We start from the raw sequence: 24,415 nt of genomic DNA, 5'->3' as shown, positions 1-24,415 counted from the left end.
CCTGAGGTCCCCCGGTCAGCGCTCCCGCAGTTCTGGCAGCAGGAGAGTGGGCAGGTGCCCGCAGCGAGGGCATCATAGTGACTGCGCTGATGACAGGGCCACTGACCCGCGGGCGGCCGGCGAGCCGCGGCAGATTCCGGGGTCGGCCCCGGCAGACAGGCTGCGGGGCTCGACTCTGCGGGAGCGCCTAAGGCATTGGCGATCTGGGGCTCAGGCTGTGCAGTTCTGGGTCCTCGGCCGCCCACAGGCGTCGGCGAAAGGCTGCCGCCCCGGCCGGGGACCAGGAAGCGTCAGGCAGCTGGCAAGGGCTCCCCGGGGACGCGCCACAGCCTCACAGCCGGCCCGAGTCTCCTGGGAGGCACGGCTGGAAGGGCAGAGGTGAAGGCCAGCTGTGGCCGCTTGGGAAGGACCGCCTCGCCTGCTCCCGACCTAAGTCAGAACACCTGGATGACCGGTGCCTCCAGGACGCAGGTGCAGGTGAGACTCGCCCTGCCACAGCACCCTGCATCTCCGCGGAGGCCCTCGGGAGCCCAGCGTGTCGGCTCAAAACGAGGAAAGAATGGTTAAAGCCCGAATCGCGACTCTTAATCCCAGCAGGACAGGTGAGGGACCCCCGCGCAGCTTGGGGAGGGTACCCGGCCAGGCTCCGCCCCTCGGGGGGGCCGCTTACCCTCCCGGGAGGCGTGGCCTGCGGGCCGCCCAGCCTCTAGTGGGCGAGCGGGGAACGCGGGCCCCGCCCCCCCCGCCTATAAGGGCGGTGCGGCACTGCAGCTAGCGCAGTTCTCACTGAGACCCGTCACCCCGACTCAACGTGAGACGCACCGCCCGGACTCACCATGGTGAGTGCGGCCCGGCCGGGGTCGCGCCCGTCCCCTAATTGCCCCTCTCCTTTGGGGGACACTTCTTCCAGGCATGCTCGGGGACCTCCACCGGGCGTTCCGGGTCTCCAGGAGGTGCGAGGGGTTTGCATCCTCCCTCCCCAACCCCCTCCTGGTGACTTTGGCCGAGCCGTATAGTTCACCTTCGGTGGCTGGGGTTGGGGCTTGGGGTGGAGTGAGACTCTTCAGTAACAGAGAGGAACCCTTCCTGGCACTCTGCTCCTGCCTTACGAGCATTTGTGTCCCGACTCTGTATGAGAGTCACGCGGGCCCGCGCCCCGTCCTTTCCGCGGGCAAAAGAAGACGCGTTTGGCTGCCCTCTTACATCCCCAGTCCCTGGTCCCCAGCACTGACCGAGCACGTGCTTGGCGCTAGAAGGTGGAAGGGGTCAGGTTACCTGGTGCCGCATCTCCCTTTCTTCTGTGTATGCATTCCAACTATCCACAGAACCACCCCCCCCGTGACTCAGCACCCCGCTTCTGAGCTGAGAGGGGTGGTGGGAACGGGGTTCGGCCTCCTGAAGCGAGCCGGCCCTCTCCAGCCGGAGCACGGGTGCGCGGATGGGCAGAGACAGCTGGCGCTGAGCACTGCGCGGGCCGAGGCCAGGTTGGGGGGAGGGGAGAGAGGTGCATGTAGGGGGTGGTATTTATAGCCTAGGAGCGGGGGCCGAAACCCAATCCCCGCTTTGGGCTGGGAAATAACTGTAAAGACTCCAGAGAGAGAGCGGATGTAGGGCTGGGCTGCAGGATGGCGCCCATCCTGCCCGGGACAAGGCGGGTTACCTCTGGGGCCTCACCGCAGGTTCCACTTCCTTTCTGGGTATTTGGAAACCGTCACCCCGCCATTTCGGTGTGGGAAGAGCGCGCGGGCCCTGCCGGACTTTAGTGCTTTAGGGGTTAATTTCGGGCTGACAGGGACGGAGCCTAAGGCAGTGAGCGCCCCAGTACCCTCAAACCTTATTGCTGGCCCCTGCTGTCTGAGCTTACAAGCATTACCGCCGCTATTTCCGTGCGGGCTGACACGGGAGATGAAAGTGGTGAAGACACCCAGGGTGCGGGGGTGGAGGTGGGGAGAGGAGCCAGATGGGATTGATCCCCAGAGCCAGATGGGATTTAAAGGTGAGGGAGGAGGGCATCCTGATGGCATGTGGTCAGTTGATGCCAGATTGGATGGCTGAGACACCTCTGCAGCTTACAGGAAAGAAAGAGGGAAAGGGTTCTATGAATTCTAGCTGTTCATACTCAAAGCAAATAATTAATCAAGTGGGGGGGCCTCTAGCTGTAAACCCATACCTCTAGGAAACCTTTTGTCATGTGGAGCCACAGTGCTCACTTGACAGATTCCCCACTGAGAAGTGGGCTAAGAGGTTGGCTTGCACTGCTGGGTGCCTCCAGGTGGGGAGTCCTGTACCTGGGAGCCCGGGCAGACTGCTACTCTCTTCTCACCTCTGCCCAGCCCCAAGCCTCCACTCTTGCCAACTGAGTCATCCTAGCTAGTAGATGATAGGGTGGAAGAGAGACTCGCAAGGTGAGGACTTGTGGATGTGGGGCTCATGCTGTGTCCCCTCTCTCTATCCCTCAGCGTGAATGCATCTCAGTCCACGTGGGGCAGGCAGGTGTCCAGATGGGCAATGCCTGCTGGGAGCTCTATTGCTTGGAACATGGGATTCAGCCTGATGGGCAGATGCCCAGTGACAAGACCATTGGTGGAGGGGACGACTCCTTCACCACCTTCTTCTGTGAAACTGGTGCTGGAAAACACGTACCCCGGGCAGTTTTTGTGGATCTGGAGCCTACGGTCATTGGTGAGAGGAAGTGGGGACAAAATTGAAGGGGGTGGAGCATGACTCAAAGCTTCTCCCTGGAGAGAGAGGGTATTTAGACCAGGCATTCCTAGCCCTGAAAATTCCTAGCCGTACTTGAAGCTGCAGAAGGCAAGCTGATCTGAGACTGGCCTGGGCAGCTGGTCTGGGTTTCTCTCACACTCTGGTATCTCAGGCTGGCAGGAGGATGAGTCCTTCCATGCATCTGGCCACAGCTACCACCCTGGGGGAGGAAGGTCCCTGCTGATCATAGCTCTGTGGTTTTTGCCCTTCCAGATGAGATCCGAAATGGCCCATACCGACAGCTCTTCCACCCAGAGCAGCTCATCACTGGGAAAGAGGATGCTGCCAACAACTATGCCCGTGGTCACTATACCATTGGCAAGGAGATCATTGACCCAGTGCTGGATCGGATCCGCAAGCTGGTGAGAATGTGTCTTGGGAGGGAGGGAACTTTTGAGACTGTGCTAATGGTCAGGAGTATTTTTTTTCAGATCCTTTCAAGGGGGTCATCTCTAACTGTACATGGTCTTGAGTGTGGTGCTGCTATGGCATCCTCAGTATCTGCCCTGACTGCTGATGTATCTTACGCTTTATGGAGCCAGGTGATAGAGTCCCTCAGGCCCCTCCCCTACCTAAACTGTTCTTTCTCGTTCTTGCCTTTCAGTCTGACCAGTGCACAGGACTTCAGGGCTTCCTGGTGTTCCACAGCTTTGGTGGGGGCACTGGCTCTGGCTTCACCTCACTCCTGATGGAGCGGCTCTCTGTTGACTATGGCAAGAAATCCAAGCTGGAATTCTCCATCTACCCAGCCCCCCAGGTGTCTACAGCCGTGGTCGAGCCCTACAACTCTATCCTGACCACCCACACCACCCTGGAGCACTCAGACTGTGCCTTCATGGTGGACAACGAAGCAATCTATGACATCTGCCGCCGCAACCTAGACATCGAGCGCCCAACCTACACCAACCTCAATCGCCTCATTAGCCAAATTGTCTCCTCCATCACAGCTTCTCTGCGCTTTGACGGGGCCCTCAATGTGGACCTGACAGAGTTCCAGACCAACCTGGTGCCCTACCCTCGCATCCACTTCCCCCTGGCCACCTATGCACCAGTCATCTCTGCAGAAAAGGCATACCACGAGCAGCTGTCGGTGGCAGAGATCACCAATGCCTGCTTTGAGCCTGCCAACCAGATGGTGAAGTGTGATCCCCGGCACGGCAAGTACATGGCCTGCTGCCTACTGTACCGTGGAGATGTGGTGCCCAAGGATGTCAACGCTGCCATTGCTGCCATCAAGACCAAGCGCAGCATTCAGTTTGTGGATTGGTGCCCCACAGGCTTCAAGGTTGGTATCAACTACCAGCCTCCCACTGTGGTGCCTGGGGGTGACCTGGCCAAGGTGCAGCGTGCTGTGTGCATGCTGAGCAACACGACCGCCATCGCCGAGGCCTGGGCCCGCCTGGACCACAAGTTCGACCTGATGTATGCCAAGAGGGCGTTTGTGCACTGGTATGTGGGTGAGGGCATGGAGGAGGGTGAGTTCTCCGAGGCCCGTGAGGATATGGCTGCCCTGGAGAAGGATTATGAGGAGGTGGGCATCGACTCCTATGAGGACGAGGATGAGGGAGAAGAATAAAGCAGCTGCCTGGAGCCTATTCAGTATGTTTATTGCAAAATCCTTTCGAAATAAACAGTTTCCTTGCACGGTTTCTTGTTCCCTCTGAGTGCTTGAGCTTCTGCTGCCTTCCCCTTCATGCTGCTGCTGCTCTGTTTGCTGTTCATGACCCTTATCCCTTCCATCGCTGAAGGTGGGACCTGCAAAGGGGTTCTTGCCAGGCCCAGGAAGCATAACCCCAGGGACTTTAAATCGAAGTCCTAGGGTTACTCAGTATAGGGAGGAAATGAGGACCAAAATCCAGGCACAAACTGTTGAAGGATGAGTCTTCAGCTCCTTTCCAAGTAGGAGTTTAATCCAGTGGTTTCTGTCTTTGAAAGTTAGACTGCTACCCTGTTCTTCCTGCTGCCTCTACATTTACCAACTCTGGAAGCAAGGCTTGGCCCAGGCTCCTCTGTGCATTATGAGGGTTTGGGAGTGGGGCTGGGCTGGCCCAGAGTTCCTGGGCATGGAGCCACGTCATAAGCTTGGGGGATGGGAGGGAACACAGGCGATCTCCTAGAGTTGTTTGTGCCACTGCACCTCTGAGCAGCTTTGCATAGCTTCCTGTCTTGCTGCTTTGCTGGAGCTGGGGCTGTGCCATTAAAAGTCAGGTCATCTCCCCTCTGTTTGTGATTTCTTTCTGGCCTCAGCCTCTGTGCTAGCTAGTGGGAGACTCCTGCTAGGGCCCTGGGGAAAGCTTCAACTTTGTTAACAGGAGCCCCAGGCCCCATGCTGATGTCATACTGTGGGGTGGACATGGTTCGGGGGAGGAGGCTTGGATCACAAAAGAGCAGGAGATGCCAACCCTGCCCTTGCCTTTCCTCCCTGGTGATTCAGGGAACAGAGCCCTTCCCTAGGGAACAGGTTTGAAGCCCAGCTAAGACAGGGCCCCTGTTTACTCAGCAGAGTAGGCAGGAAGTGGCAGCTGGATACTGCCACACCACACTGCCTCATTAATCATTAACCATGTATGAGCTTGAATGATCAGGGAGACATAGGCCAAAACAGCTGCCGCTGCCACCTCCACTCCCCTCGCCCCTAGGCTGAGGTTGGGAGACCTGTAATCTACCTGTCTCAAAGCTTCCTCAGGTGTCTCCACCCAGAGGCCCTTGCCTAGCAAACCGGCTAGGCAGCTTTGACTAAGCTACTCACCCCAGGAGTGAAGGAAGGAAAGAACTAGTTGAGTGTTTTTAGGGGGCCCTAGTTCTTGACACAGGCAGATGCCAGCTTGAGCCCAAGCAGCTTTAAGTTTTGATCTAAGACAAGCTAGAACTGTCCACTGCTAACCAACCTCCTGTAGAATGAAGTCACACCATTGCCGACTCTGCACCATTCCTCCTTCCCAGGCGGTTCGCCTGAAATGGCAACCAGACTTTGGGCCCCTTGCACCTCTTCTCACTCCAGGAACACTGAGACTAAGATCCACACCAACCTGCTTCCACTTTATTCTTGTTTACACATTCTCCTGCTCCCAGATTTGGAGTCAGAACGCTATGTGAGCTCAACAGTCCTGCTCAGAGCCATGTTCCATATCCCACCAGTTTCCCTTTTCCCAACCCCCACCCACCCCTACTCAGTAAGTCCCCTTGCCCAGGTTTTGCTCTTGGAGGGAAGAAAGCAGAAGAGAAGATGCAGGACTGAGATGATTGTCCTGACCCCGCTACTCCCAAGTGTAAGAGAAGTCCTGGTTGGAATGGGTGGAGATTCCAATGAGGGATGGGAACCTCTTTCCAAGGCACAAGGGGCCATCTTCTCAACATGCTGCTTTTTCAGATTTGGGTAGTATGTTGGCCAGGAGCTGGGGGCTGCAGCGCCTCCAGCTGACTGAGGAGGAGAGGAATGTGAGGACGCTGATGCGGGTCCACGGTCATCATCGAGTTCAGGAGCTGCCGCAATGCTGAAGAATGCCTGTGGAGGGAGGAGCCCAGGGTGACCGGATGACACCTATCTGTCAACTCAGCTAATACCAGGGGGGAGTCTGAAACACTTGATGCCCTATTCGTTGCTCACTCACCTGGGGCTTTGTGGGATGCTGAGTTGGTTCTGCACAGCAAGGGCCACACTGTCACCCTTTTGGAACACCATGTCATAAGGGCCTTCCCCAAACATCATGGCATATAGCACGCAGCCTAGGGACTGAGCATAACTTGGTTAGTCCCTAGAAGGGGACCAGTGGAGGTGACATCTCTCCCTTTACTTCTGTGGTAAAAGGAGACTACATAAGCTAAAAAGAATACGCTGACCTCAGCCACATGGCACCACCAGGGTCCAGAGAAACTGCCAGTCAGCTGGAGGCCTCCGCAGCCCCTGTTTAGCTTAGCCCCTGCTTAGCCAGTGCCTTCACTACTGACACTGAGCTGTACTCACCTTGTTCAGGGGCACGGATTATACCACATCCGGTACAACTGGGTACAGTATCAGTGACATTTCCCAGGAAGGAAGTTGAAGTGGATGGGGACATATTGTGGTTCCTGGGGCCCCATGCAATAGAAACCAACGACCTACTCTACTCCACGGTGGGTACAGAGCCACAGCCCTCCCTACCCAGATACCCACCCACATGCTCCTCACCCAGACATCAGTCCGCTCATCGATGACACAGTGACTCTGCACAGAGAAGAGCTCTGGGGCTCGGTAGGAGATGGTGCACCGCTGGGCTGCCCAGTCCTGGAACAGTGATCCCAGAGCTCAAAAGTGGGGCACAGGTCATGGTCATGTGACCAAAATGGGACATGCACCAGAAGGGGGTGGGAATGGGGAACAGGTGAGAAAAGGAGCCTGGAGACTCTTTTACCTGCAGGGTCAGAGCCTGGCGGGAGCCCTCCACATGGATGCATGCTTGATTCATGGAACCCAAGTCCATTAAAACTGGCTGCCCCTCATCTCCGAGCAATATATTGGTGGGCTTCAAGTCCCTGTAGAGAAGTAGAAGTGACCTATGAGCATCTCTGGACAGGAAGGCTGGAATCCTAGCAAGCAAAAGAATCATACAGGCTGTTTCTTCGGAGAACAGAGACCTCCCATTTCTCCTGGTGAGGCTCTTCCTCTGGGCCCCAGCAAGCACACAGGGTCCTCCCACTGACCTGTGGGCATAACCCTTGGCATGAATGGCCTCAAGGCCTCTGCAGATCCCCAGCAGCAGCCAAAGGATTTGATCCTCGGTCAGGAAGTTGCCTTTGTCCTTCAGCCTTTCTATCTCATTCCACAGCGTACCTCTCTGCAACACAAGTTTCCCTACAGTTGGAGATGTTTTTGGAGCCTCTGCTCCTTAGGCCTGATCCCTTCCCTATGTCAAAGCCTATCAGCCCTTTCATGATACACACCTCAAACTCAAAATCTAAAGTGGCCAAACCCAGGACATGGTCCCTGCTTCGTAACATGCTGGACTGCTCACACAGCCCTTGAGTAGGTGGCTCTGTTGCAACCCCCTCCATAACCAGGAGTCTTTCTGACCTTGAAGAATGGTAGCAGCAGCCAGGCCTCATGCTTAGCACCCCGTTCCCTCAGACAGTAAGCCACGAGGCGAAGGATGTTGGGGTGATTGAAGAGGCGATGCATGTCGGCTTCTCGCTGGGCCTCCTCCCGGTCCTGCTGCTCGTGACACAGGATTCGCTTCAGGGCGTAGAAGTGTCCATCATGTAACCCTTCCACTAGGTCCACATAGCTGAACCCGCTGTGGGCCAAAGGGATCAATAAAGGGCCATGGTCATCTCCCACATGGCTTGGACCTAGAGAAATTTCCTGGTGGGGAGTGGGGTGTCCTTCCCATTTAGCAGAAACCTTCCCAAGATGCGGCTCTAAGAGAAATCTGAAGAATATTACACCGTGAGCTCCTCAGGAGCAAAGATATAGAAATCTTTGAGGTCCTATGGTCATAATAGAGACCTCTGCACTTGACAGATGCTAAATAAATAATAGCCAACACTTATCAAGTACTTGTCAACCAGGCATTGGGTGAGACATTTTATACACATTATCTCATTTAATCCTCACGACTCCATCAGTGAGGGATAATAATCATCTCCACTAAGCTGATGAAAAAAACATGGTTTATCAAGGTCACACGAGGTGGATTTAGCAGGCCTGGCTCCAGAATCCACCTTCTTGATACTGTGTAGCTAGGCTCTGTCAGGTGAGAGAGGACAGGGATAGGGATAAAACCCTTGCGCCCCAAGCATGTGCACACCGCTGTCCTTCAATGACCATAAACTTGAGGACTAGTTAACTGACTTCCAAACACTCACCCCTCCCCCAGTTTCTGGATGAAGAGGTAGCGCTTATTGTCAATGATGACAGTTCCCCGAGAGCAGACACACAGCGCGTGGCCCATAATGTCTCAGTCATCCTCTTCAAGGACGGTCTGAGGCTACCGAAGAGCTCGTCCAGGGTGAGTGGGCTCTTCCAGGAGATGCGCTGGGGGCCCAGCGGATCATGCTGGAAAGAAAACAACGGCAGGGTCACAGGTCCGGCACAATCCAGACGACCCATGAAGTACCAATGCGGAGAGCTCAGGCCCAGGTCTCTGGAACCTACACTATAGTGTAGAGAAAACAGGCCCTGCTCCGTCGCCAGATTCAAGGGTGGGGTCAGGCGCCTTACGGCCTCAGGACACACAGCGGCTACCGGGCCACTTCCTCCAACCCCAGCCCATCTTTGGGCAGCCCCCGCTCCCAAGCCCATCGCGCCGCGAAGGCAGAGCATAGCGTAGTTTCAGAGGACGTGCGAGGCTCAGGCCCACTCCTGGCAGGGCCCACCCCTGGTCTAGGAGCCCAGAGCCCAGGATGGGCCATCTGCACTCCCGGACTGACCTGGCTCGGGCCAGAGAGAAGCTCCAGCGACCGGAAGCAGTGCTGACATCATCAGTCCGCGCCGGCGTAACGGCCCGCTGTATCTTAGCAACCGCTGGGCATCCGGAGGATGTGGGGGCGCGGAGCTGAGAGGCTCCGGGCTAGCTAGGTGTAGGGGTGGACGGATCCCAGGACCCTGGTGAGGGTTCTCTACTTGGCCTTCCGTGGGGGTCAAGACGCAAGCACCTACGCCAAAGGGGAGCAAAGCCGGGCTCGGCCCGAGGCCCCCAGGACCTCCATCTCCCAATGTTGGAGGTAGGAGGCTTCATACCTCTGGCGCTCTGGGGCAGAAAGCGGCCAACTACACTGCAGCCTGGAGGGGGATCCAGTGAGGGGCGGGTCTGGTGGCCTGGTCTCCTGATCCCGTACAACCTTCTGGGCTCTGGCCTGTATCCCACTACCCCTAGTCTCAGTGGTTAAGAGCTCAGGCTTGTGAACCAGACTTCCAGTTTCTAAATTGAGTGTTAATAGCATGCTAGCTGTGTAACCTCGGGCAAGTTACTTAACCTCTCGGATCCTTACTTTTGGTAGCTGTAAAATAGGTATAATAGTACCTAAGGTTAAGTAGCTTAACTGTGAGGCCAGAGTGACTAGTTCAAATGCCAGCTCCGTTAACGTAGTTGTGTGACCTTGGACAGGCTACTTAATGTTTCTGTCCTTTCCTCTCCTCCTCTGTAAAATGGAAATAATTATCTACCTCATGGAGTTGAAGATTAAATGAGATGTACAGTGTTTAATACAATATCTGACACATAGCCTTCAGTACGTGTCAATAAACTGTAATTATTATTACCCTGATCTTCACATCCCATTCTTGAGACTGTAAAGGCAAAAGGAACGGAAATTCACAAATTTTCAAGCTTTGGCACAAAGCAGTTGTCCTTAATATCTGTTGCGGAGGCAGGCAGGGGTAAGCTGGAGAGGGGTGCACTTCCAAAGAAGGTGGAATGGCCAGGAGGGAATGGCTGTTTTGCTGAAACAGGACTCTCCAGGAAAGAGGTCCTTCTTGTGACCTGGTTCCTCCCTTCCACACCCCGGATCACCCTGAAGATTTTCCAATGGTTTCCCCTGGTTCTGAACCTGTTTTAGCCTTTTGGTTATGACATTGATTCATCCAGATTTAACCTACTATATACCCGGCCCTGTGCTAGAGGCTGAGGATTTGAGATGAACAGGGCACTCCCTGTCCTCAGGGAGCCCAGTCAAGTAAAGCCATGCTTCTCAATTTTGAAGGTGCCTAGGATCACCTGGGAATCTTGTTAAAATACAAATTCTGATTCTATAGGTCTGAGGTAGGATCTGAGATTTTACATTTCTTTTGTTTGTTTGTTTGTGTTTTTTGAGACAGAGTCTCGCTCTGTTGCCCAGGCCGGAGTGCAGTGGCAGGATCTCGGTTCACTGCAACCTCTGCCTTCCGGGTTCAAGCAATTCTCCTGCCTCAGCCCCTACCCCCACCCCCACCCCCACCCCCGCCCTCGGAGTAGCTTGGAATACAGGCGCGTGCCACCAGGCCCGGCTAATTTTTGTATTTTTAGTAGAGACAGGGTTTTGCCCTGTTGGCCAAACTGGTCTTGAACTCCTGACCTCAAGTGATCCACCCGCCTCTGCCTCCCAAAGTGTTGGGATTACAGGCGTGAGCCATCGTGCCCAGCCAGATTCTCCATTTCTAACAAGTTCCCAGGTGACGTTGATGAAGCTGGTTCGTGAACTGCACTTTAACATGATGTAGAAATTTTACAAACTAGTAGAGTAAGGGGGTGGCTGCAGGCTGGAGAGGAAGTCCAGGCTAAATGCCTGGCAACTTGAGGTGGTTTCCGCCCCCTTGCTCGCTGAGGTTCCCTCCCAGGAATCCGACACGTGACGGTCTGTCCGCCGTCTCAGACTAGAGGAGCGCTGTAAGCGCCATGGCTCCCAAGAAGCTGTCCTGCCTTCGTTCCCTGCTGCTGCCGCTCAGCCTGACGCTACTGCTGCCCCAGGTAAGATGAGACGGTGAACCAGCCTGCCGGGTGCGGTGAGCGGGATCAGATCCAGCGGATGAGAGAAAGTCCAAAGTAACAACCAAACAACCCGCAGGGCTAGTTCCATCTCCTCCGCTCTTGGCAGGCGCTGACCCTCGACGCTCGCTCCAGGCGTCTGCTGAGCAGCGTCTCTTTCTCTTTATAGGCAGACACTCGGTCGTTCGTAGTGGATAGGGATCATGACCGGTTTCTCCTAGACGGGGCCCCGTTCCGCTATGTGTCTGGCAGCCTGCACTACTTTCGGGTACCGCGGGTGCTTTGGGCCGACCGGCTTTTGAAGATGCGATGGAGCGGCCTCAACGCCATACAGTTGTAAGAAGTGCTCGCTAGAGCCGCGGAGGGATGGGATCTACTCTTTCTACCGCCCCCTTATAAAGAAGGTCGGGACAGGAAGACTGCCAGGACTCCTAGGCCAAGGGTGGGAAAGGGCAGGCCAGGATCTCCTTCCAACCGCTTCCTGGAGATTCCCTGCAAGGCCTGAGCCGTTAGGCCTCCCTGGCGTCTCTCCACCTTGGGCCCTATTAACCTCTTCCTTTCTCAGTTATGTGCCCTGGAATTACCACGAGCCACAGCCTGGGGTCTATAACTTTAATGGCAGCCGGGACCTCATTGCCTTTCTGAATGAGGCAGCTCTAGCGAACCTGTTGGTCATCCTGAGACCAGGACCTTACATCTGTGCAGAGTGGGAGATGGTGAGTTAGCTGGAGAAGGGATAGAACCAGTTATCCTTGTGCAGTTCCTAGACTACTCCCATCTGCCCACACTCTAGGGCCATCTCCAGCACTATATTCAATTCCTTCCCTTCCTAGCTTCCCCACCACATCCCAAAACAAAACCTACATGCTTCTTTGTTCTCTTTATGTTTGTCTCAGGGGGGTCTCCCATCCTGGTTGCTTCGAAAACCTGAAATTCATCTAAGAACCTCAGATCCAGGTGAGTTGAGACAAAGGATTTAACACAGAAGCAAGTAAGTAAAATGGGCTATTTGGGTGCCAAAAGCAGAAGAGACCATTCCCAAATTGGAGGTCATCATTCATTTACCAAGTGTTTCCTTCATGCCCAGCAGGATGCTAGAAACTGGGGGACCAGACAGACCCCCATCGTTGTGCCGTAAAGCTTATAATATAGTGGAAGAAACTGATTAAAAAGAAAACAAAAAACAGCTGGGCACGGTGGCTCATGCCTGTGATCCCAGCACTTTCAGAGGCCCAGGCGGGTGCATGACCTGAGGTCAGGAGTTTGAGACCCACCTGGCCAACATGGCAAAATCCCATCTCTACTAAAAATACAAAAAATTGGCTGGGCGAGGTGGTGGGCACCTGTAATCCCAGCTACTTGGGAGGCTGATGCAGGAGAATCACTTGGGCCCGGGGGTCAGAGGTTGCAGTGAGCTGAGATCGAACAACTACACTCCAGCCTGGGTGACAGATTGAAGAGACTTTGTCTCAAAAAAGAGAAAATCCTATCAGCTGTATCTTGACAAACATTAAATTTAAGTGCTTTTTATCACCCCCATTGCCCCCACCCTGGTCCAAACCATCTCTCTCAGCTGGCTTATTTTATAGCTTCCTAACTGGTTTCCCTTATTTGGCCTCTCTCCCATACAATCTGTTCTCAGTAGAGCAGCCAGTGTGATCCTGTTCAAATATAAGTTTAAAGATACATCTCAGATCTTGTCATTTCTCTGCTTAAACCTCTCTAGTAGGTTCTCATCTCATTCAGAATATGAACCATAAATTCCTTAAAGTGGTAGGTCCTACACAATTGGCCCCAGTCACCTCCTCGACATTATTGCTCTTCTCCCCCATGTTCACTCTGCTCCAGCCACAGTGGCCTCATTGCTGTTCTTCAGACCCACCAGGCCTTTGGCTTTGAGGCCTTTGCATGTGGTGCTCCTTCATCACAAGCTTCCTGCAGAAGTCACCTTGGTGAGGCCTTCCTGGTCTCTCTCTCGCTCTCTCTATACATACATATATATGTACATATATATATATATATATACACACACACACACATATATATTATTTTTATTTTATTTTATTTTTGAGATGGAGTCTCGCTCTGTCACCCAGGCTGGAGTGCAGTGGCGCAATCTCGGCTCACTGCAAGCTCCACCTCCCAGGTTCACGCCATTCTCCTGCCTCAGCCTCCTGAGTAGCTGGGACTTCAGGTGCCCACCAACACACCCGGCTATTTTTTGTATTTTTAGTAGAGATGGGGTTTCACTGTGTTAGCCAGGATGGTCTCGATCTCCTGACCTCGTGATCTGCCAGCCTTGGCCTCCCAAAGTACTGGGATTACAGGTGTGAGCCGCCGCGCCCGGCACAATTGTTATTTTTTTGAGACGGAGTCTTGCTCTGTTGCCCAGGCTGGAGTGCAGTCATGTGACCTTGGCTCACTGCAACCTCCGACCGCTGGGTTCAAGTGATTCTCCTGCCTCAGCCTCCCGAGTAGTTGGGATTGCAGGCACCTACCACCTTGCCCGGCTAATTTTTTGTATTTTTAGTAGAGACAGGTTTTTGCCATGTTGGCCATGAGGGTCTCAAACTCCTGACCTCAGGTCATCCACCCCTGCCTTGGCCTCAGAAAGTGCTGGGATTACAGGCGTGAGCCACCACACCTGGCCATCCCCTCTATATTTTAGTCTCCCCATATACCACCATTTTTGTTTGTTTGTTTTGAGATGGAGTTTTGCTCTTGTTGCCCAGGCTGGAGTGCAGTGGTGCAGTCTCGGCTCACTGCAACCTCTGCCTCCCAGGTTCAAGCGATTCTCCTGTCTCAGCCCCCTGAGTAGCTGGGATTACAGGCACCCGCCACCATGCCCAGCTAATTTTTTTGTATTTTTAGTAGAGACAGTGTTTCACCATGTTGGCCAGGATGGTCGCAATCTCTTGACCTCTTGATCTGCCTGCCTCCGCCTCCCAAAGTGCTGGGATTACAGGCGTGAGCCACCGCGCCCGGCCCATTTGTTTTTAAGAAACACTACTTTAAGGTTTCCTATGTTCAAATTTCATTGACATGCAAATATACAAGGTGCTTAGGGTTGGGAATTTCTTGACAAGAGTCATTGCTTCCCATATTTAGTGGTGAGCAAGTGTGATGGTAGCACCTAACACAGAAGCTCTGCTCCTTCCTTTAGACTTCCTTGCCGCAGTGGACTCCTGGTTCAAGGTCTTGCTGCCCAAGATATATCCATGGCTTTACCACAATGGGGGCAACATCATTAGCATTCAGGTACAAGGGGGAAGTGACTGGAGCAGGGGAAGAAGGTACAAGGGGTCCTTGACCTCCATCCCATAGCTGGGTTCCACTTTCCCTCCCCTCTGGCAGGTGGAAAATGAATATGGTAGCTACAGAGCCTGTGACTTCAGCTACATGAGGCACTTGGCTGGGCTCTTCCGTGCACTGCTAGGAGAAAAGATCTTGCTCTTCACCACAGATGGGCCTGAAGGACTCAAGTGTGGCTCCCTCCAGGGACTCTATACCACTGTAGATTTTGGCCCAGGTCTCAAGCAAGGGCTGGGAGTGGAGTCTGGGGAAAGGACACCTCTTCCACGACATTTATCTTTTTCTTTTGCCTCCTTTCCGCAGCTGACAACATGACCAAAATCTTTACCCTGCTTCGGAAGTATGAACCCCATGGGCCATTGGTGAGGGGCCAGAGAGGAGTCAGGGAATCAGGGATAGGAATGGGTCCAGCTCAGTTCCATCTCACTCACAGCTCCTTTCATTTCACACTCTAGGTAAACTCTGAGTACTACACAGGCTGGCTGGATTACTGGGGCCAGAATCACTCCACACGGTCTGTGTCAGCTGTAACCAAAGGACTAGAGAACATGCTCAAGTTGGGAGCCAGTGTGAACATGTAAGTAAAGACACTGGGGGCAGTATGAATCTGTAGCTGGGAGCTGGGGATGAAAGTTAAGATTCAGTGAGTCAGCTTTTACCTGTTCCCCCACCCTCTCTCACTTCAGGTACATGTTCCATGGAGGTACCAACTTTGGATATTGGAATGGTGAGTCCAGATGGTCCCTGGCATAGAAGCAGGGAGGTAACAAGGAATTAGAATCTAAGGGCCAGGTGGATTAGGATGTCTAGAAGCTGAATATGGCCACCTCTGCCCCCTCTGTTGGCAAAATTCTCTGCATGAAGCATGCTTAGTAGTGCCTGTCATCTGAAATATATGTTGAATTAATTAAATTGGCTCAACTTCAGGTGCCGATAATAAGGGACGCTTCCTTCCGATTACTACCAGCTATGACTATGATGCACCTATATCTGAAGCAGGGGACCCCACACCTAAGCTTTTTGCTCTTCGAGATGTCATCAGCAAGGTACCCTACCATTTCATTAAGCTCCAAAGGCTTTTATTAATTTGGAGGAAGGGAGTGCCCACATTGTAAAGGTATCCCATAAATTGGTGGTTATTGTCTGGGCCACAGAGCCTTCTGAGCATCCCACTGAAGCATTTCCCATTCAACCAAATGGGACTATGTGTGAAGACACACAGGTGTGCAAAATTATTGAGCCTCCATGATCCCTGAAGCCCTTCCCTGGGCCCCAGGTTAGGAACTCTGCCCTAGAGTCTTGGAATAGGTATTGTTTTCTGTGGTTTTCCTATGGATCCTGAGAGAATCTGGGCTCAGTTCCAGGAAGTTCCTTTGGGACCTTTACCTCCCCCCAACCCCAAGATGATGCTTGGACCTGTGACTCTGCACCTGGTAAGTTCCTCCACATCTTTTCTCTTATACCACACCTTTTTTTTCTAAATAGCCTATTCTTTCTTGTCCTCTGTCCAGAAACTTCCCTGATATTCTAATTCTTCTCCCTTATTCTAATAGGTTGGGCATTTACTGGCTTTCCTAGACTTGCTTTGCCCCCGTGGGCCCATTCATTCAATCTTGCCAATGACCTTTGAGGCTGTCAAGCAGGTAAGGCATAAACCCACATCTGGTGGAGATGACAACCTCCCTTAACAGCTATACGCAAAAGTTCCTTGGCTATAGTCACAGTGTCCTCTTTTATTTCTGTTTGTCTGAAGTACTCATTCTTCCATACCCAGGACCGTGGCTTCATGTTGTACCGAACCTATATGACCCATACCATTTTTGAGCCAACACCATTCTGGGTGCCAAATAATGGAGTCCATGACCGTGCCTATGTGATGGTGGATGGGGTGAGAACCTAATTCCAGGCTGTAAGCCCCAAACTCCTCCCTTCCCCAGGAAGCGTTAGCCTTAAGTTCCCCATATTTACCCTTTCCCACCTGCCTGTTCACATTTGCAGAGGGTTCCAGGGATAAGCTGGGATGAGGAAGAGTTTGATTAAGGATAGAATTCTAGAATAGATGGGTGATAGATGGCTACATTCTCTCTGCCCTCCAAATAAGTATCCTAATGTGTGGTTTCCTATGCAGTGGCTAAGAGCTAGATGCTGAGCCTTGCTCCTATCCTATCTCCTATCCACAGGTGTTCCAAGGTGTTTTGGAGCGAAATATGAGAGACAAACTATTTTTGATGGGGAAACTGGGGTCCAAACTGGATATCTTGGTGGAGAACATGGGGAGGCTCAGCTTTGGGTCTAACAGCAGTGACTTCAAGGTGAGCTAGCTTTGCCTAGTTATATCCCAGGGCTTGATTAAGGATAACTTAGCTTCAAAGCTTAGTGAATGATGACTTTTTATTTTCCTTCCCTATAGGGCCTGTTGAAGCCACCAATTCTGGGGCAAACAATCCTTACCCAGTGGATGATGTTCCCTCTGAAAATTGATAACCTTGTGAAATGGTGGTTTCCCCTCCAGTTGCCAAAATGGCCATATCCTCAAGCTCCTTCTGGCCCCACATTCTACTCCAAAACATTTCCAATTTTAGGCTCAGTTGGGGACACATTTCTGTATCTACCTGGATGGACCAAGGTATTGCTAATGGTGGTGGTTTGGGTAGCGGGGAGGTAAAAGAGAAAAATAACAGAAGGAGGGGAGCAGAAAGTATCCTCTGATTAGAAACCCAAAAGGGTATGATTCTACCCCTGGAGAGCTGACCCTTTCTTTTCCCCTCTTTCCTGCTCCCTATTCCCCAGGGCCAAGTCTGGATCAATGGGTTTAACTTGGGCCGGTACTGGACAAAGCAGGGGCCACAACAGACCCTCTATGTGCCAAGATTCCTGCTGTTTCCTAGGGGAGCCCTCAACAAAATTACATTGCTGGAACTAGAAGATGTACCTCTCCAGCCCCAAGTCCAATTTTTGGATAAGCCTATCCTCAATAGCACTAGTACTTTGCACAGGACACATATCAATTCCCTTTCAGCTGATACACTGAGTGCCTCTGAACCAATGGAGTTAAGTGGGCACTGAAAGGTAGGCCGGGCGTGGTGGCTCACGCCTGTAATCCCAGCACTTTGGGAGGCTGAGACGGGTGGATCACCTGAGGTCAGGACTTCAAGACCAGCCTGGCCAACATGGTGAAACCCCGTCTCCACTAAAAATACAAAAATTAGCCGGGCGTGATGGTGGGCACCTCTATAATCCCAGCTACTTGGGAGGCTGAGGGCAGGAGAGTTGCTTGAACCCAGGAGGCAGAGGTTGCAGTGAGTGGAGGTCGTACCACTGCACTCCAGCCTGGGTGACAGTGAGACACTCCATCTCAAAAAAAAAAAAAAAAAAGTAACCCTTGGACCTGGGACATGGAGTGGGCAGGATCCCTTGGTGCTGGCCACGGTGACCCTAAGGAACTAAAGGCCACAATGCCTCTGAATGTAAGTACAAGTACACATTCCTTGCCAAACTTTATTGTGATTAAAATTCAAGAGACAGTACCAGCTCCACATACCTCTCTGGCCCTGTCTTTGCCCTAGTTCCCGAGTGTCCTTCACCCCCATCTTCCCAATCATCTCTGGTTTCATGGGGAAGAAAAAACCTAGGGCTGCTGTGAATGTGCCCTCTCAGGTCCCTGAGTTGGCCCCAGGTAGAGCTGTAAGAGATCAGGAAGAGGGCCTCCCTGCCTGACGGCGATGATCCTGGAGGCAACGTGTGGAGCAGAAAGAGAAGTCGAGGTAGTGAAAGGGAGTGAGGCCTTGGAGGGATGCCCCACAACTCCAGCAGCGTCTGAACAAGAGGAAGAAAAATGGCTGGACAGGTACCCCAGAAACTTTCCAATCCACGCTCTCCCCGTCCCTCCTCCTGCCATTTCTGTTTTCACTGCAGCATGTGCCAGAACATCCCAAATCCCCTTAACCACCCTTCTGAATACTGTGCAGGTACTCATTTCTCTTGCCCCCAGTGGTCCCTGCAACATTACAGTCCACCCACTCCCTCATCCGCCGCCCCATACCGAGCATTGGCAATTGCAGAGTCAGGGACTGGAGAGGTAGGGGCTCCCAACTGGGCAGCGAGTCGGCGCTCTGCAGCCAGAGCTCTCTGAGGGAGACAAGTTGTGTTAAGGACAAGGCCCCAGTGGCGAGTAGACCACCCAAGAGGTGACAGCTGCACGCTGGGGAAGGGGTTAGACCTCTAGGAAGCCTTGCCGTGGACAAGAGAACCTCCAGCCTCACCTTCTCTCGGTCACTGAGGGCGGCAAATCGCCGCTGCTCTTCTCGTTCACGCTTCTCCTGCTCCTGCTGCCTCTGCTGCTGTTCCTCCCGTTGCCGCCGGGCTGCCTTCTGCTCCCTTTTCCGTGTAGCCTGCCGTGCCTCCATTTCTGGTGTCAACGGTCCTGGCACCTGGAGGATTTCAAATATAAGACCCTATAAGCTATCTTTGGTAAAACTGCAAGAAGTAAAAAGGATCTAGCCAGGATCTGTGATGCCTTCCCACTCTGCTTGTCCTTCCTATTCCAGATGACCTGAGCCTTGTTGTAATCGTAGGCATCTGGATTCTTCTCCATGAATCTTCGGAACTCATTACGTGTTGATTTGTCAGCCGCAACAGTATAAGGTGGCCGGGCCCGAGAGTCCCTAAGTGCAAAAACTCCAAAAATGGGTTTAACTTGCCTCCTGCCTTTCCCAACATCACCCAACCAGACCAAGGGAATATTGCCAAGTAGCCAATGCCAACTTTAACCTCCAAATTATCCTCTCTATACCCAAAATGACTCAGGATGGGGACCTTTACTCACTGCACAGTGGGGTCAGCACCTGCTTCCAGCAGCAGACGAACCACTGAGCCTCTTCCAGCTGCAGCTGCTGCATGCAGGAGAGTAAAGCCACCGGAGCCCAAGGGGGCACTGAGCAGAGACAGAACTCTAGGGTCTGCAGGGCTGGGAGCTAGCTGCAGCTTTAGCACTTCAACATCTCCAGCTCGGCAAGCAGCAAGCAGTGCACTCCAGAGCTCTGGCTGACCAGGGGCTTTGGCCTCATCCAGCAAAGGGCCCAAGGGGGCAGCAACTGCCTGGGATGACTATGTGGAAGGCTCCTCTTCTTGAGTTTGCTGGAGAAGAGTCCGATGTGCCCCAGCCTCCTGGTCTCGGCTTTTCTCCTTCTTATTCCTTTTTCTCCTCCTCCGCTTGGGCAATACTTCAGACTCACGAAGATCCAGAGTCCCCACGGTCAACTCCACTAGCTCCAACTCTACCTGAAAGCCATCTTCTCCCTCCGACCCTGAACCTAGGGAAAAACCTGACATGTTAAATCCATCTAGGGAGTACTCAGAGGGTAGAAGCAGATGCATAAGAATGAAAGCCTGAAATGAAATTGTTTTTATTTTGTCACCCAGATAAAGTAGCACATCAAGAGCTGAGTCCATTATATCACATGCAGAAATGAGGCTCTCAGCCCAGACAAGAACAAGTCCCTGGACTCTCCCTATGAGTAGCCTTAGGATGCCGCACAATAGAGGAAAGCATGGAAGCAGCCCTCAGCCTCAAACCACAGCATCCAATCAAAGATAAACTATGTGAGATCCATGCAACACATCCACGCATCTGCTCCACACAAAGATTTTCTTAGCTCTGGGGAAACATCCATAACAAAAGAGATAATAGATTTGGAAAGGTCACTAAACATGTCTCAGTAATTGCTAAGATAGACACTGTGGGTGTGTGTTTAAATAAGGAAATGGGTCAGTTATGAGAGTAGGGAATTTGCCAGTGCATTTTTAGGACAGAAACTCAGATCTGACAGTTGCCAGATAGTAATCAAACCCTGTTTGGGAGATTCCTCATTCTGCCCCAGTGCTTCCTTTTCATCACTGCAGATCTTTCTTATTTCTTCCTCAGTAGGCTTCTTTCTCTCCTCTCTTGCTGTTTTCCAGTGTGTCTGAGGTGAGTGCAGTCTGACTGCTTCCCGAGGGTCGTCTTCTGCCATAAAAGAAAAGATCTTTCTCAACCTTAGCTGAGGAGAAGCTAGCGCAGGTTTCTCTCAATGCAGATGTAGCTGGTCTGCAGTCCAAGGCTTAGAAAATCCTCTGGATATACCAATGACAATGGAGGCTTAGGTTGGAGAGAACAGGAATGTCTAGGGAATTGGGATCTGGAGCAAAGGCTCACCATAGACATGCAAAGTGGTCAGCTTATGGAGCACACGCTGTAGCTCTTGGAAGGTGGGTCTGCGGGTGGCGAGGGGGATATCCCAAAGTCGGGGATCCCCCCTTTGCAGGGGTGCTCCCTTGCCTCCAAAGAACAAAGACCGGCCAGAGCGGGGAGCACGCAACAGTATTGTACCAGCCTCCTCCAGCGCCTTAGCCCAGCTTGGCCCTGCCAGCAGGTCACGAACATCCTAGAGAAGAGAGTAACTCAGTCCTGCATACCTTCACTTGCTATTTGTAAATCTCCAGCTAAAAAAAATGGCCCACAGAAGTGCAAGGGGTGGAAAGTAGAGGATAACACGGAGAAAGAATAGAGGACTAAGGCTCCTGGGGAATCCCTCATCTACCTTTGTCTACCTATAATGAAAATTGGAAGGATATGAGTCAAAAACCTCCCTACTTAACAGTGAGTTGAACAGAGATGCAAAAAAAGTATGGATCAGTACCACCAGATCTAAAAGGCTTAACTCACCTTATATAGTGTGGCTTCATTGTAGCGCCTCAGGTTGGCTCCAGCAGAGCGTGATGGCCCACCTCGGGCATCCCGAAGCCCCTGGGCTGTGCCCCGCTTGGCCCGAACCGTATAGCGGTGAAAAGTTTTGTGTGTCACCACTTCTCTTCTGTAGACAGCACAGACTCAGTACTGGAGACCAGCTGGTGCTCCCTGGCTAACAGGATCCACTCCATCCTTACCCCCATGCAGCACCGTCTCACCCTTGAAATATAGCACCAGCAAAGTGCCCAGCTGCAGCCATGAGCACCACGCAGTCTCTGGGACCTCTACTTTGCAGGTTCTGTAGCAGCAGTTCTGCCTCTTCTGGGGGATCCTTGATGACAGAGAAGCATCAGAAACATATCTGTTGCATTCACTGAGAGCAAGAAACTAAGGGCCAATTTTCACAAACATTATCTCATTTAATGTTACCACCCTGAGGCTTGTTTCCATTTGACAAACAAGGAAATTTGAGGCTTGGCGAGGCAGTCAAGATGAAGTGGTAGAATCACAATTCAAACCTAAATTGGTTTGTTTCCAAACTTAATTCCATTACACTTAACCCTTCCACAATTCAGGCCAGTTTCAATTCAAGACTATGTTTTCAAGCGTGATACCCACAACCAACAGGAAGGAAGAGAAGCAGGGAGAAATGCACTAGGCTAAGGGAAATCTAGGCTGGGTGTACAAAAGGCTGGGGTTAGCCATGCAACCTGTACTGTCACTTGCCTGATGAGGGCCTAGGACACAGCGGTAGGCATAAAGAAACTGGCCCTGGGCATTCTGGAAAAGAACTCGATGAGGGTAAAAGCCTGGGGGTCGGCTAAACTTCTCAAATGTAGCCCTCTCCCGATCCAGTGTCTGCAAGTCCTCCTCACTGGCTGAGTCTGAGTCTTCTGATCCCGAGATGCTGGAAAGATCTCCTGAAGACAGACAATATGAGATACACAAGTTTGGTACCCCATTTTTGTTCTTTCCTCAAACTCTAAACTAGTGCTTTCTTATACCTCCATGTCCTACTCCTACATAGGTCCCCCTACCACTCATCACCTGTGAAGCTCTGCTTTTCAAAGTCCAGGGCAGACAGGAGAGGCTTGTCCTTGAGACGTTGCTTTAGGTTAAACCGATGCCAGTCAAGCTTATAATGTTCCCTCTAGTACAAAGACAAAGTGTGAGATAAAGGTGGAAATATGCCCCAGCCTGGCCTTGTACTGGCCAAGACCAGTTATAGAATTCTAGGAAGTACAACCAGGTAACACCAACTGCCTCAGTCAAAGCATGGACCTTTATTAAGACAAATCAAATGTCTACCTCTCCCCACCCACCATTACACTTTTGCTTCTAACATCTAGCTCTGCACCTGACCTATTACCTGTTCTTGGTGGTTCTGGAAGGTCTGGTCACAAGTTGAACAAAATAACTTCTCTGAAATATCCATAGGACCCTGGAGTAGCTTTCTTTCTGGGCTTTCTCTCTCCCCTGAGCCTAAATAAGGGAAGACGAATTGGACATAGAAAGGGAGCCCAAATCCACAGTGACAAGAATTATATTCAGAGTGTGATATACAAAGCAGAGGAGGATACAAAAGAGATGGCATGATACTGCCTTCAAGGAATTTACACTCTAATAGTCATGAAATAAACAGTACAGCAATCACTTAATGCAATAAACATGCTTCTGAAAAGATGTACGTAAAATGAATGTAAATAAAATAAAATTGGCCAGGCGCAGTGGCTCACGCTTGTAATCCCAGCACTTTGGGAGGCCAAGGCAGACGGATCATGAAGTCAGGAGATCAACACCATCCTGGCTAACACGGTGAAACCCCGTCTCTACTAAAAATACAAAAAATTAACCGGGTGTGGTGGCGGATGCCTGTAGTCCCAGCTACTTGGGAGGCTGAGGCAGGAGAACGGCATGAACCCAGGAGGCGGAGCTTGCAGTGAGCCGAGATCACGCCACTGCACTCCAGCCTGGGCAACAGAACGAGACTCCGTCTCAAAAAAAATAAATAAAAATAAAATAAATAAAACGAATGTAAATAAAAACTGGCCCTGGGCATTCTGGAAAAGAATCCGATGAGGGTAAAAGCCTTGGGGTCGGTTAAACTTCTCCAATGTAGCCCTCTCCCGAGATCCAGCGTCTGCAAGTCCTCCCCACCGGCTGAGTTTGAGTCGTCTAATTTAAATTAGCCAAACAGATTGTTTAGGCGAATCCTAAAGAAAATAATTTCTGTTCAGTTTAAAATTATTTTTCACTGCACAAAAACTACTTCCCAAATGCTTTTTAAAGTTTACATTTCCAATTAGTGTACAGTTTGTCTAAGGAGAGGTGCAAGAAAAGATGTAGCCAAACTAAAGTTACACAAAACAGGCCCGACACGGTGGTTCATGCCTGTAATCTCAGCACTTTGGGAGGCTGACCCAGGCGGATCACTTGAGGCCAGGAGTTTGAGACCAGCCTGGCCAACATAGTGAAACCCCGTCTCTACTAAAAATACAATAATTAGCCGGGCATGGTGGTGCGGGCCTGTAGTCCCAGCTACTCGGGAGGCTGAGGCAGGAGAATCACTTGAACCCAGGAGACGGAGATTGCAGTGGGTGGAGATCGTGCCACTGCACTCCAGCCTGGGCGACAGAGCGAGACTCTCAAAAAATAAAGCTATACAAAACAAATAATAAATTGTTTCATATTCAGCAAAAAGGAATAATTTGAGTGGGGCCTGGTTAAATGTGGAATATATCTGAGAATTTTATCTGTACAAAGTTTAAAGTGTTTTTGAAGGGTATGGTGTTAACGTGAGGAGATACATGCAATGGCAAAAAGACTTGTTTGAAAACAAGGGCTGTGCTGGACATTACCCAAAGATTAAGTGAATTTAATCAAGCAGAAAGATAAATCAATTGGCCTCCTAAGCTCGGGAATACCAATAAGAATGTGTTCCCTGAACGGGCAATACGCTCTAAGGAGCCCTGTCACGTTTCACACGAAACCTTCCAGGATACCTGAACAGGAAGTACGCGGAGCCCGGGCCAGAGCCTCCCCAGGCGCGTGGCTCACCAGGCTCAGACCCTGAAGGACCGGAGCATCCGCGCTGAGGTCAAACAGGGAGATCGACGCAGGAGCCGGGGCTGCATCTGAAGCCGGCGACATGGCTGAGCAGAAATTATTTAGCAGC

General features: G+C 51.9%; 4 protein-coding genes across 7 annotated transcripts; 2 read left to right on the top strand and 2 right to left on the bottom strand.

The window, feature by feature from the left end:
- Window positions 1-683: 683 nt before the first annotated feature.
- On the top strand, window positions 684-4,412 carry LOC101148853 (tubulin alpha-4A chain). The gene is made up of 4 exons (XM_019022270.4): window positions 684-839; window positions 2,460-2,682; window positions 2,977-3,125; window positions 3,368-4,412. Exons 1-4 carry the CDS (start codon window positions 837-839, stop codon window positions 4,337-4,339), a joined length of 1,347 nt encoding a protein of 448 aa, XP_018877815.1. The 5' UTR covers window positions 684-836; the 3' UTR covers window positions 4,340-4,412.
- Window positions 4,413-5,781: 1,369 nt separating this feature from the next.
- Window positions 5,782-9,231, bottom strand: STK16 (serine/threonine kinase 16). Of its 2 annotated transcripts, none has more exons than XM_004033249.5 (8): window positions 9,169-9,231; window positions 8,605-8,794; window positions 7,814-8,033; window positions 7,444-7,577; window positions 7,155-7,275; window positions 6,932-7,027; window positions 6,375-6,496; window positions 5,782-6,268 (listed from the first exon to the last, which is right to left on the bottom strand). In XM_004033249.5, exons 2-8 carry the CDS (start codon window positions 8,688-8,690, stop codon window positions 6,130-6,132), a joined length of 918 nt encoding a protein of 305 aa, XP_004033297.1. In that variant the 5' UTR covers window positions 8,691-8,794; window positions 9,169-9,231; the 3' UTR covers window positions 5,782-6,129. The 2 variants fall into 2 exon arrangements, with proteins under 2 accessions (XP_004033297.1, XP_004033298.1); XM_004033250.4 differs by having other exon boundaries at window positions 8,894-9,212.
- Window positions 9,185-18,049, top strand: GLB1L (galactosidase beta 1 like). 3 transcript variants are annotated; one of them, XM_031008904.2, is made up of 17 exons: window positions 9,185-9,462; window positions 11,042-11,183; window positions 11,371-11,537; window positions 11,767-11,917; window positions 12,098-12,158; window positions 14,365-14,459; window positions 14,556-14,730; window positions 14,817-14,875; window positions 14,969-15,090; window positions 15,200-15,240; window positions 15,441-15,559; window positions 15,872-15,946; window positions 16,067-16,156; window positions 16,288-16,401; window positions 16,694-16,825; window positions 16,924-17,139; window positions 17,304-18,049. In XM_031008904.2, exons 2-17 carry the CDS (start codon window positions 11,112-11,114, stop codon window positions 17,577-17,579), a joined length of 1,965 nt encoding a protein of 654 aa, XP_030864764.2. In that variant the 5' UTR covers window positions 9,185-9,462; window positions 11,042-11,111; the 3' UTR covers window positions 17,580-18,049. The 3 variants fall into 3 exon arrangements, with proteins under 3 accessions (XP_030864764.2, XP_030864763.2, XP_030864765.2); XM_031008903.2 differs by having other exon boundaries at window positions 9,213-9,462; window positions 11,054-11,183; XM_031008905.3 differs by having other exon boundaries at window positions 9,248-9,462; window positions 11,089-11,183.
- On the bottom strand, window positions 17,998-24,406 carry ANKZF1 (ankyrin repeat and zinc finger peptidyl tRNA hydrolase 1). The gene is given in 13 exon segments (XM_063695225.1): window positions 17,998-18,329; window positions 18,556-18,641; window positions 18,776-18,943; window positions 19,066-19,177; window positions 19,339-19,825; window positions 20,362-20,517; window positions 20,707-20,935; window positions 21,217-21,364; window positions 21,459-21,571; window positions 21,967-22,160; window positions 22,288-22,390; window positions 22,610-22,722; window positions 24,298-24,406. Coding segments are annotated over 12 exon segments (1,986 nt in total). The 5' UTR covers window positions 22,676-22,722; window positions 24,298-24,406; the 3' UTR covers window positions 17,998-18,205.
- Window positions 24,407-24,415: the final 9 nt, after the last annotated feature.

The sequence above is a fragment of the Gorilla gorilla genome, chromosome 11 (genome assembly GCF_029281585.2).
Source record: "Gorilla gorilla gorilla isolate KB3781 chromosome 11, NHGRI_mGorGor1-v2.1_pri, whole genome shotgun sequence".
NCBI lineage: Eukaryota > Metazoa > Chordata > Mammalia > Primates > Hominidae > Gorilla > Gorilla gorilla.
Note: the sequence above shows the minus strand (reverse complement) of the source record. Positions and strands in the feature narration are given on the sequence as shown.

Excerpts from the sequence above, each read along its gene's own strand:
- STK16 (XM_004033249.5), bottom strand. The coding sequence starts at position 8,690 with ATGGGCCACGCGCTGTGTGTCTGCTCTCGGGGAACTGTCATCATTGAC. Across the intron at positions 7,578-7,813 it reads TGCTGCTACCATTCTTCAAG|AGAGGTACGCTGTGGAATGA; the intron begins GTCAGAAAGACT and ends CTTGTGTTGCAG. Across the intron at positions 7,276-7,443 it reads GCCAAGGGTTATGCCCACAG|GGACTTGAAGCCCACCAATA; the intron begins GTCAGTGGGAGG and ends ACTTCTCTACAG.
- LOC101148853 (XM_019022270.4), top strand. Across the intron at positions 2,683-2,976 it reads TCTGGAGCCTACGGTCATTG|ATGAGATCCGAAATGGCCCA; the intron begins GTGAGAGGAAGT and ends TTGCCCTTCCAG. Across the intron at positions 3,126-3,367 it reads TGGATCGGATCCGCAAGCTG|TCTGACCAGTGCACAGGACT; the intron begins GTGAGAATGTGT and ends CTTGCCTTTCAG.
- GLB1L (XM_031008904.2), top strand. The coding sequence starts at position 11,112 with ATGGCTCCCAAGAAGCTGTCCTGCCTTCGTTCCCTGCTGCTGCCGCTC. Across the intron at positions 11,184-11,370 it reads TGACGCTACTGCTGCCCCAG|GCAGACACTCGGTCGTTCGT; the intron begins GTAAGATGAGAC and ends TTCTCTTTATAG. Across the intron at positions 15,947-16,066 it reads GACCTGTGACTCTGCACCTG|GTTGGGCATTTACTGGCTTT; the intron begins GTAAGTTCCTCC and ends TTATTCTAATAG.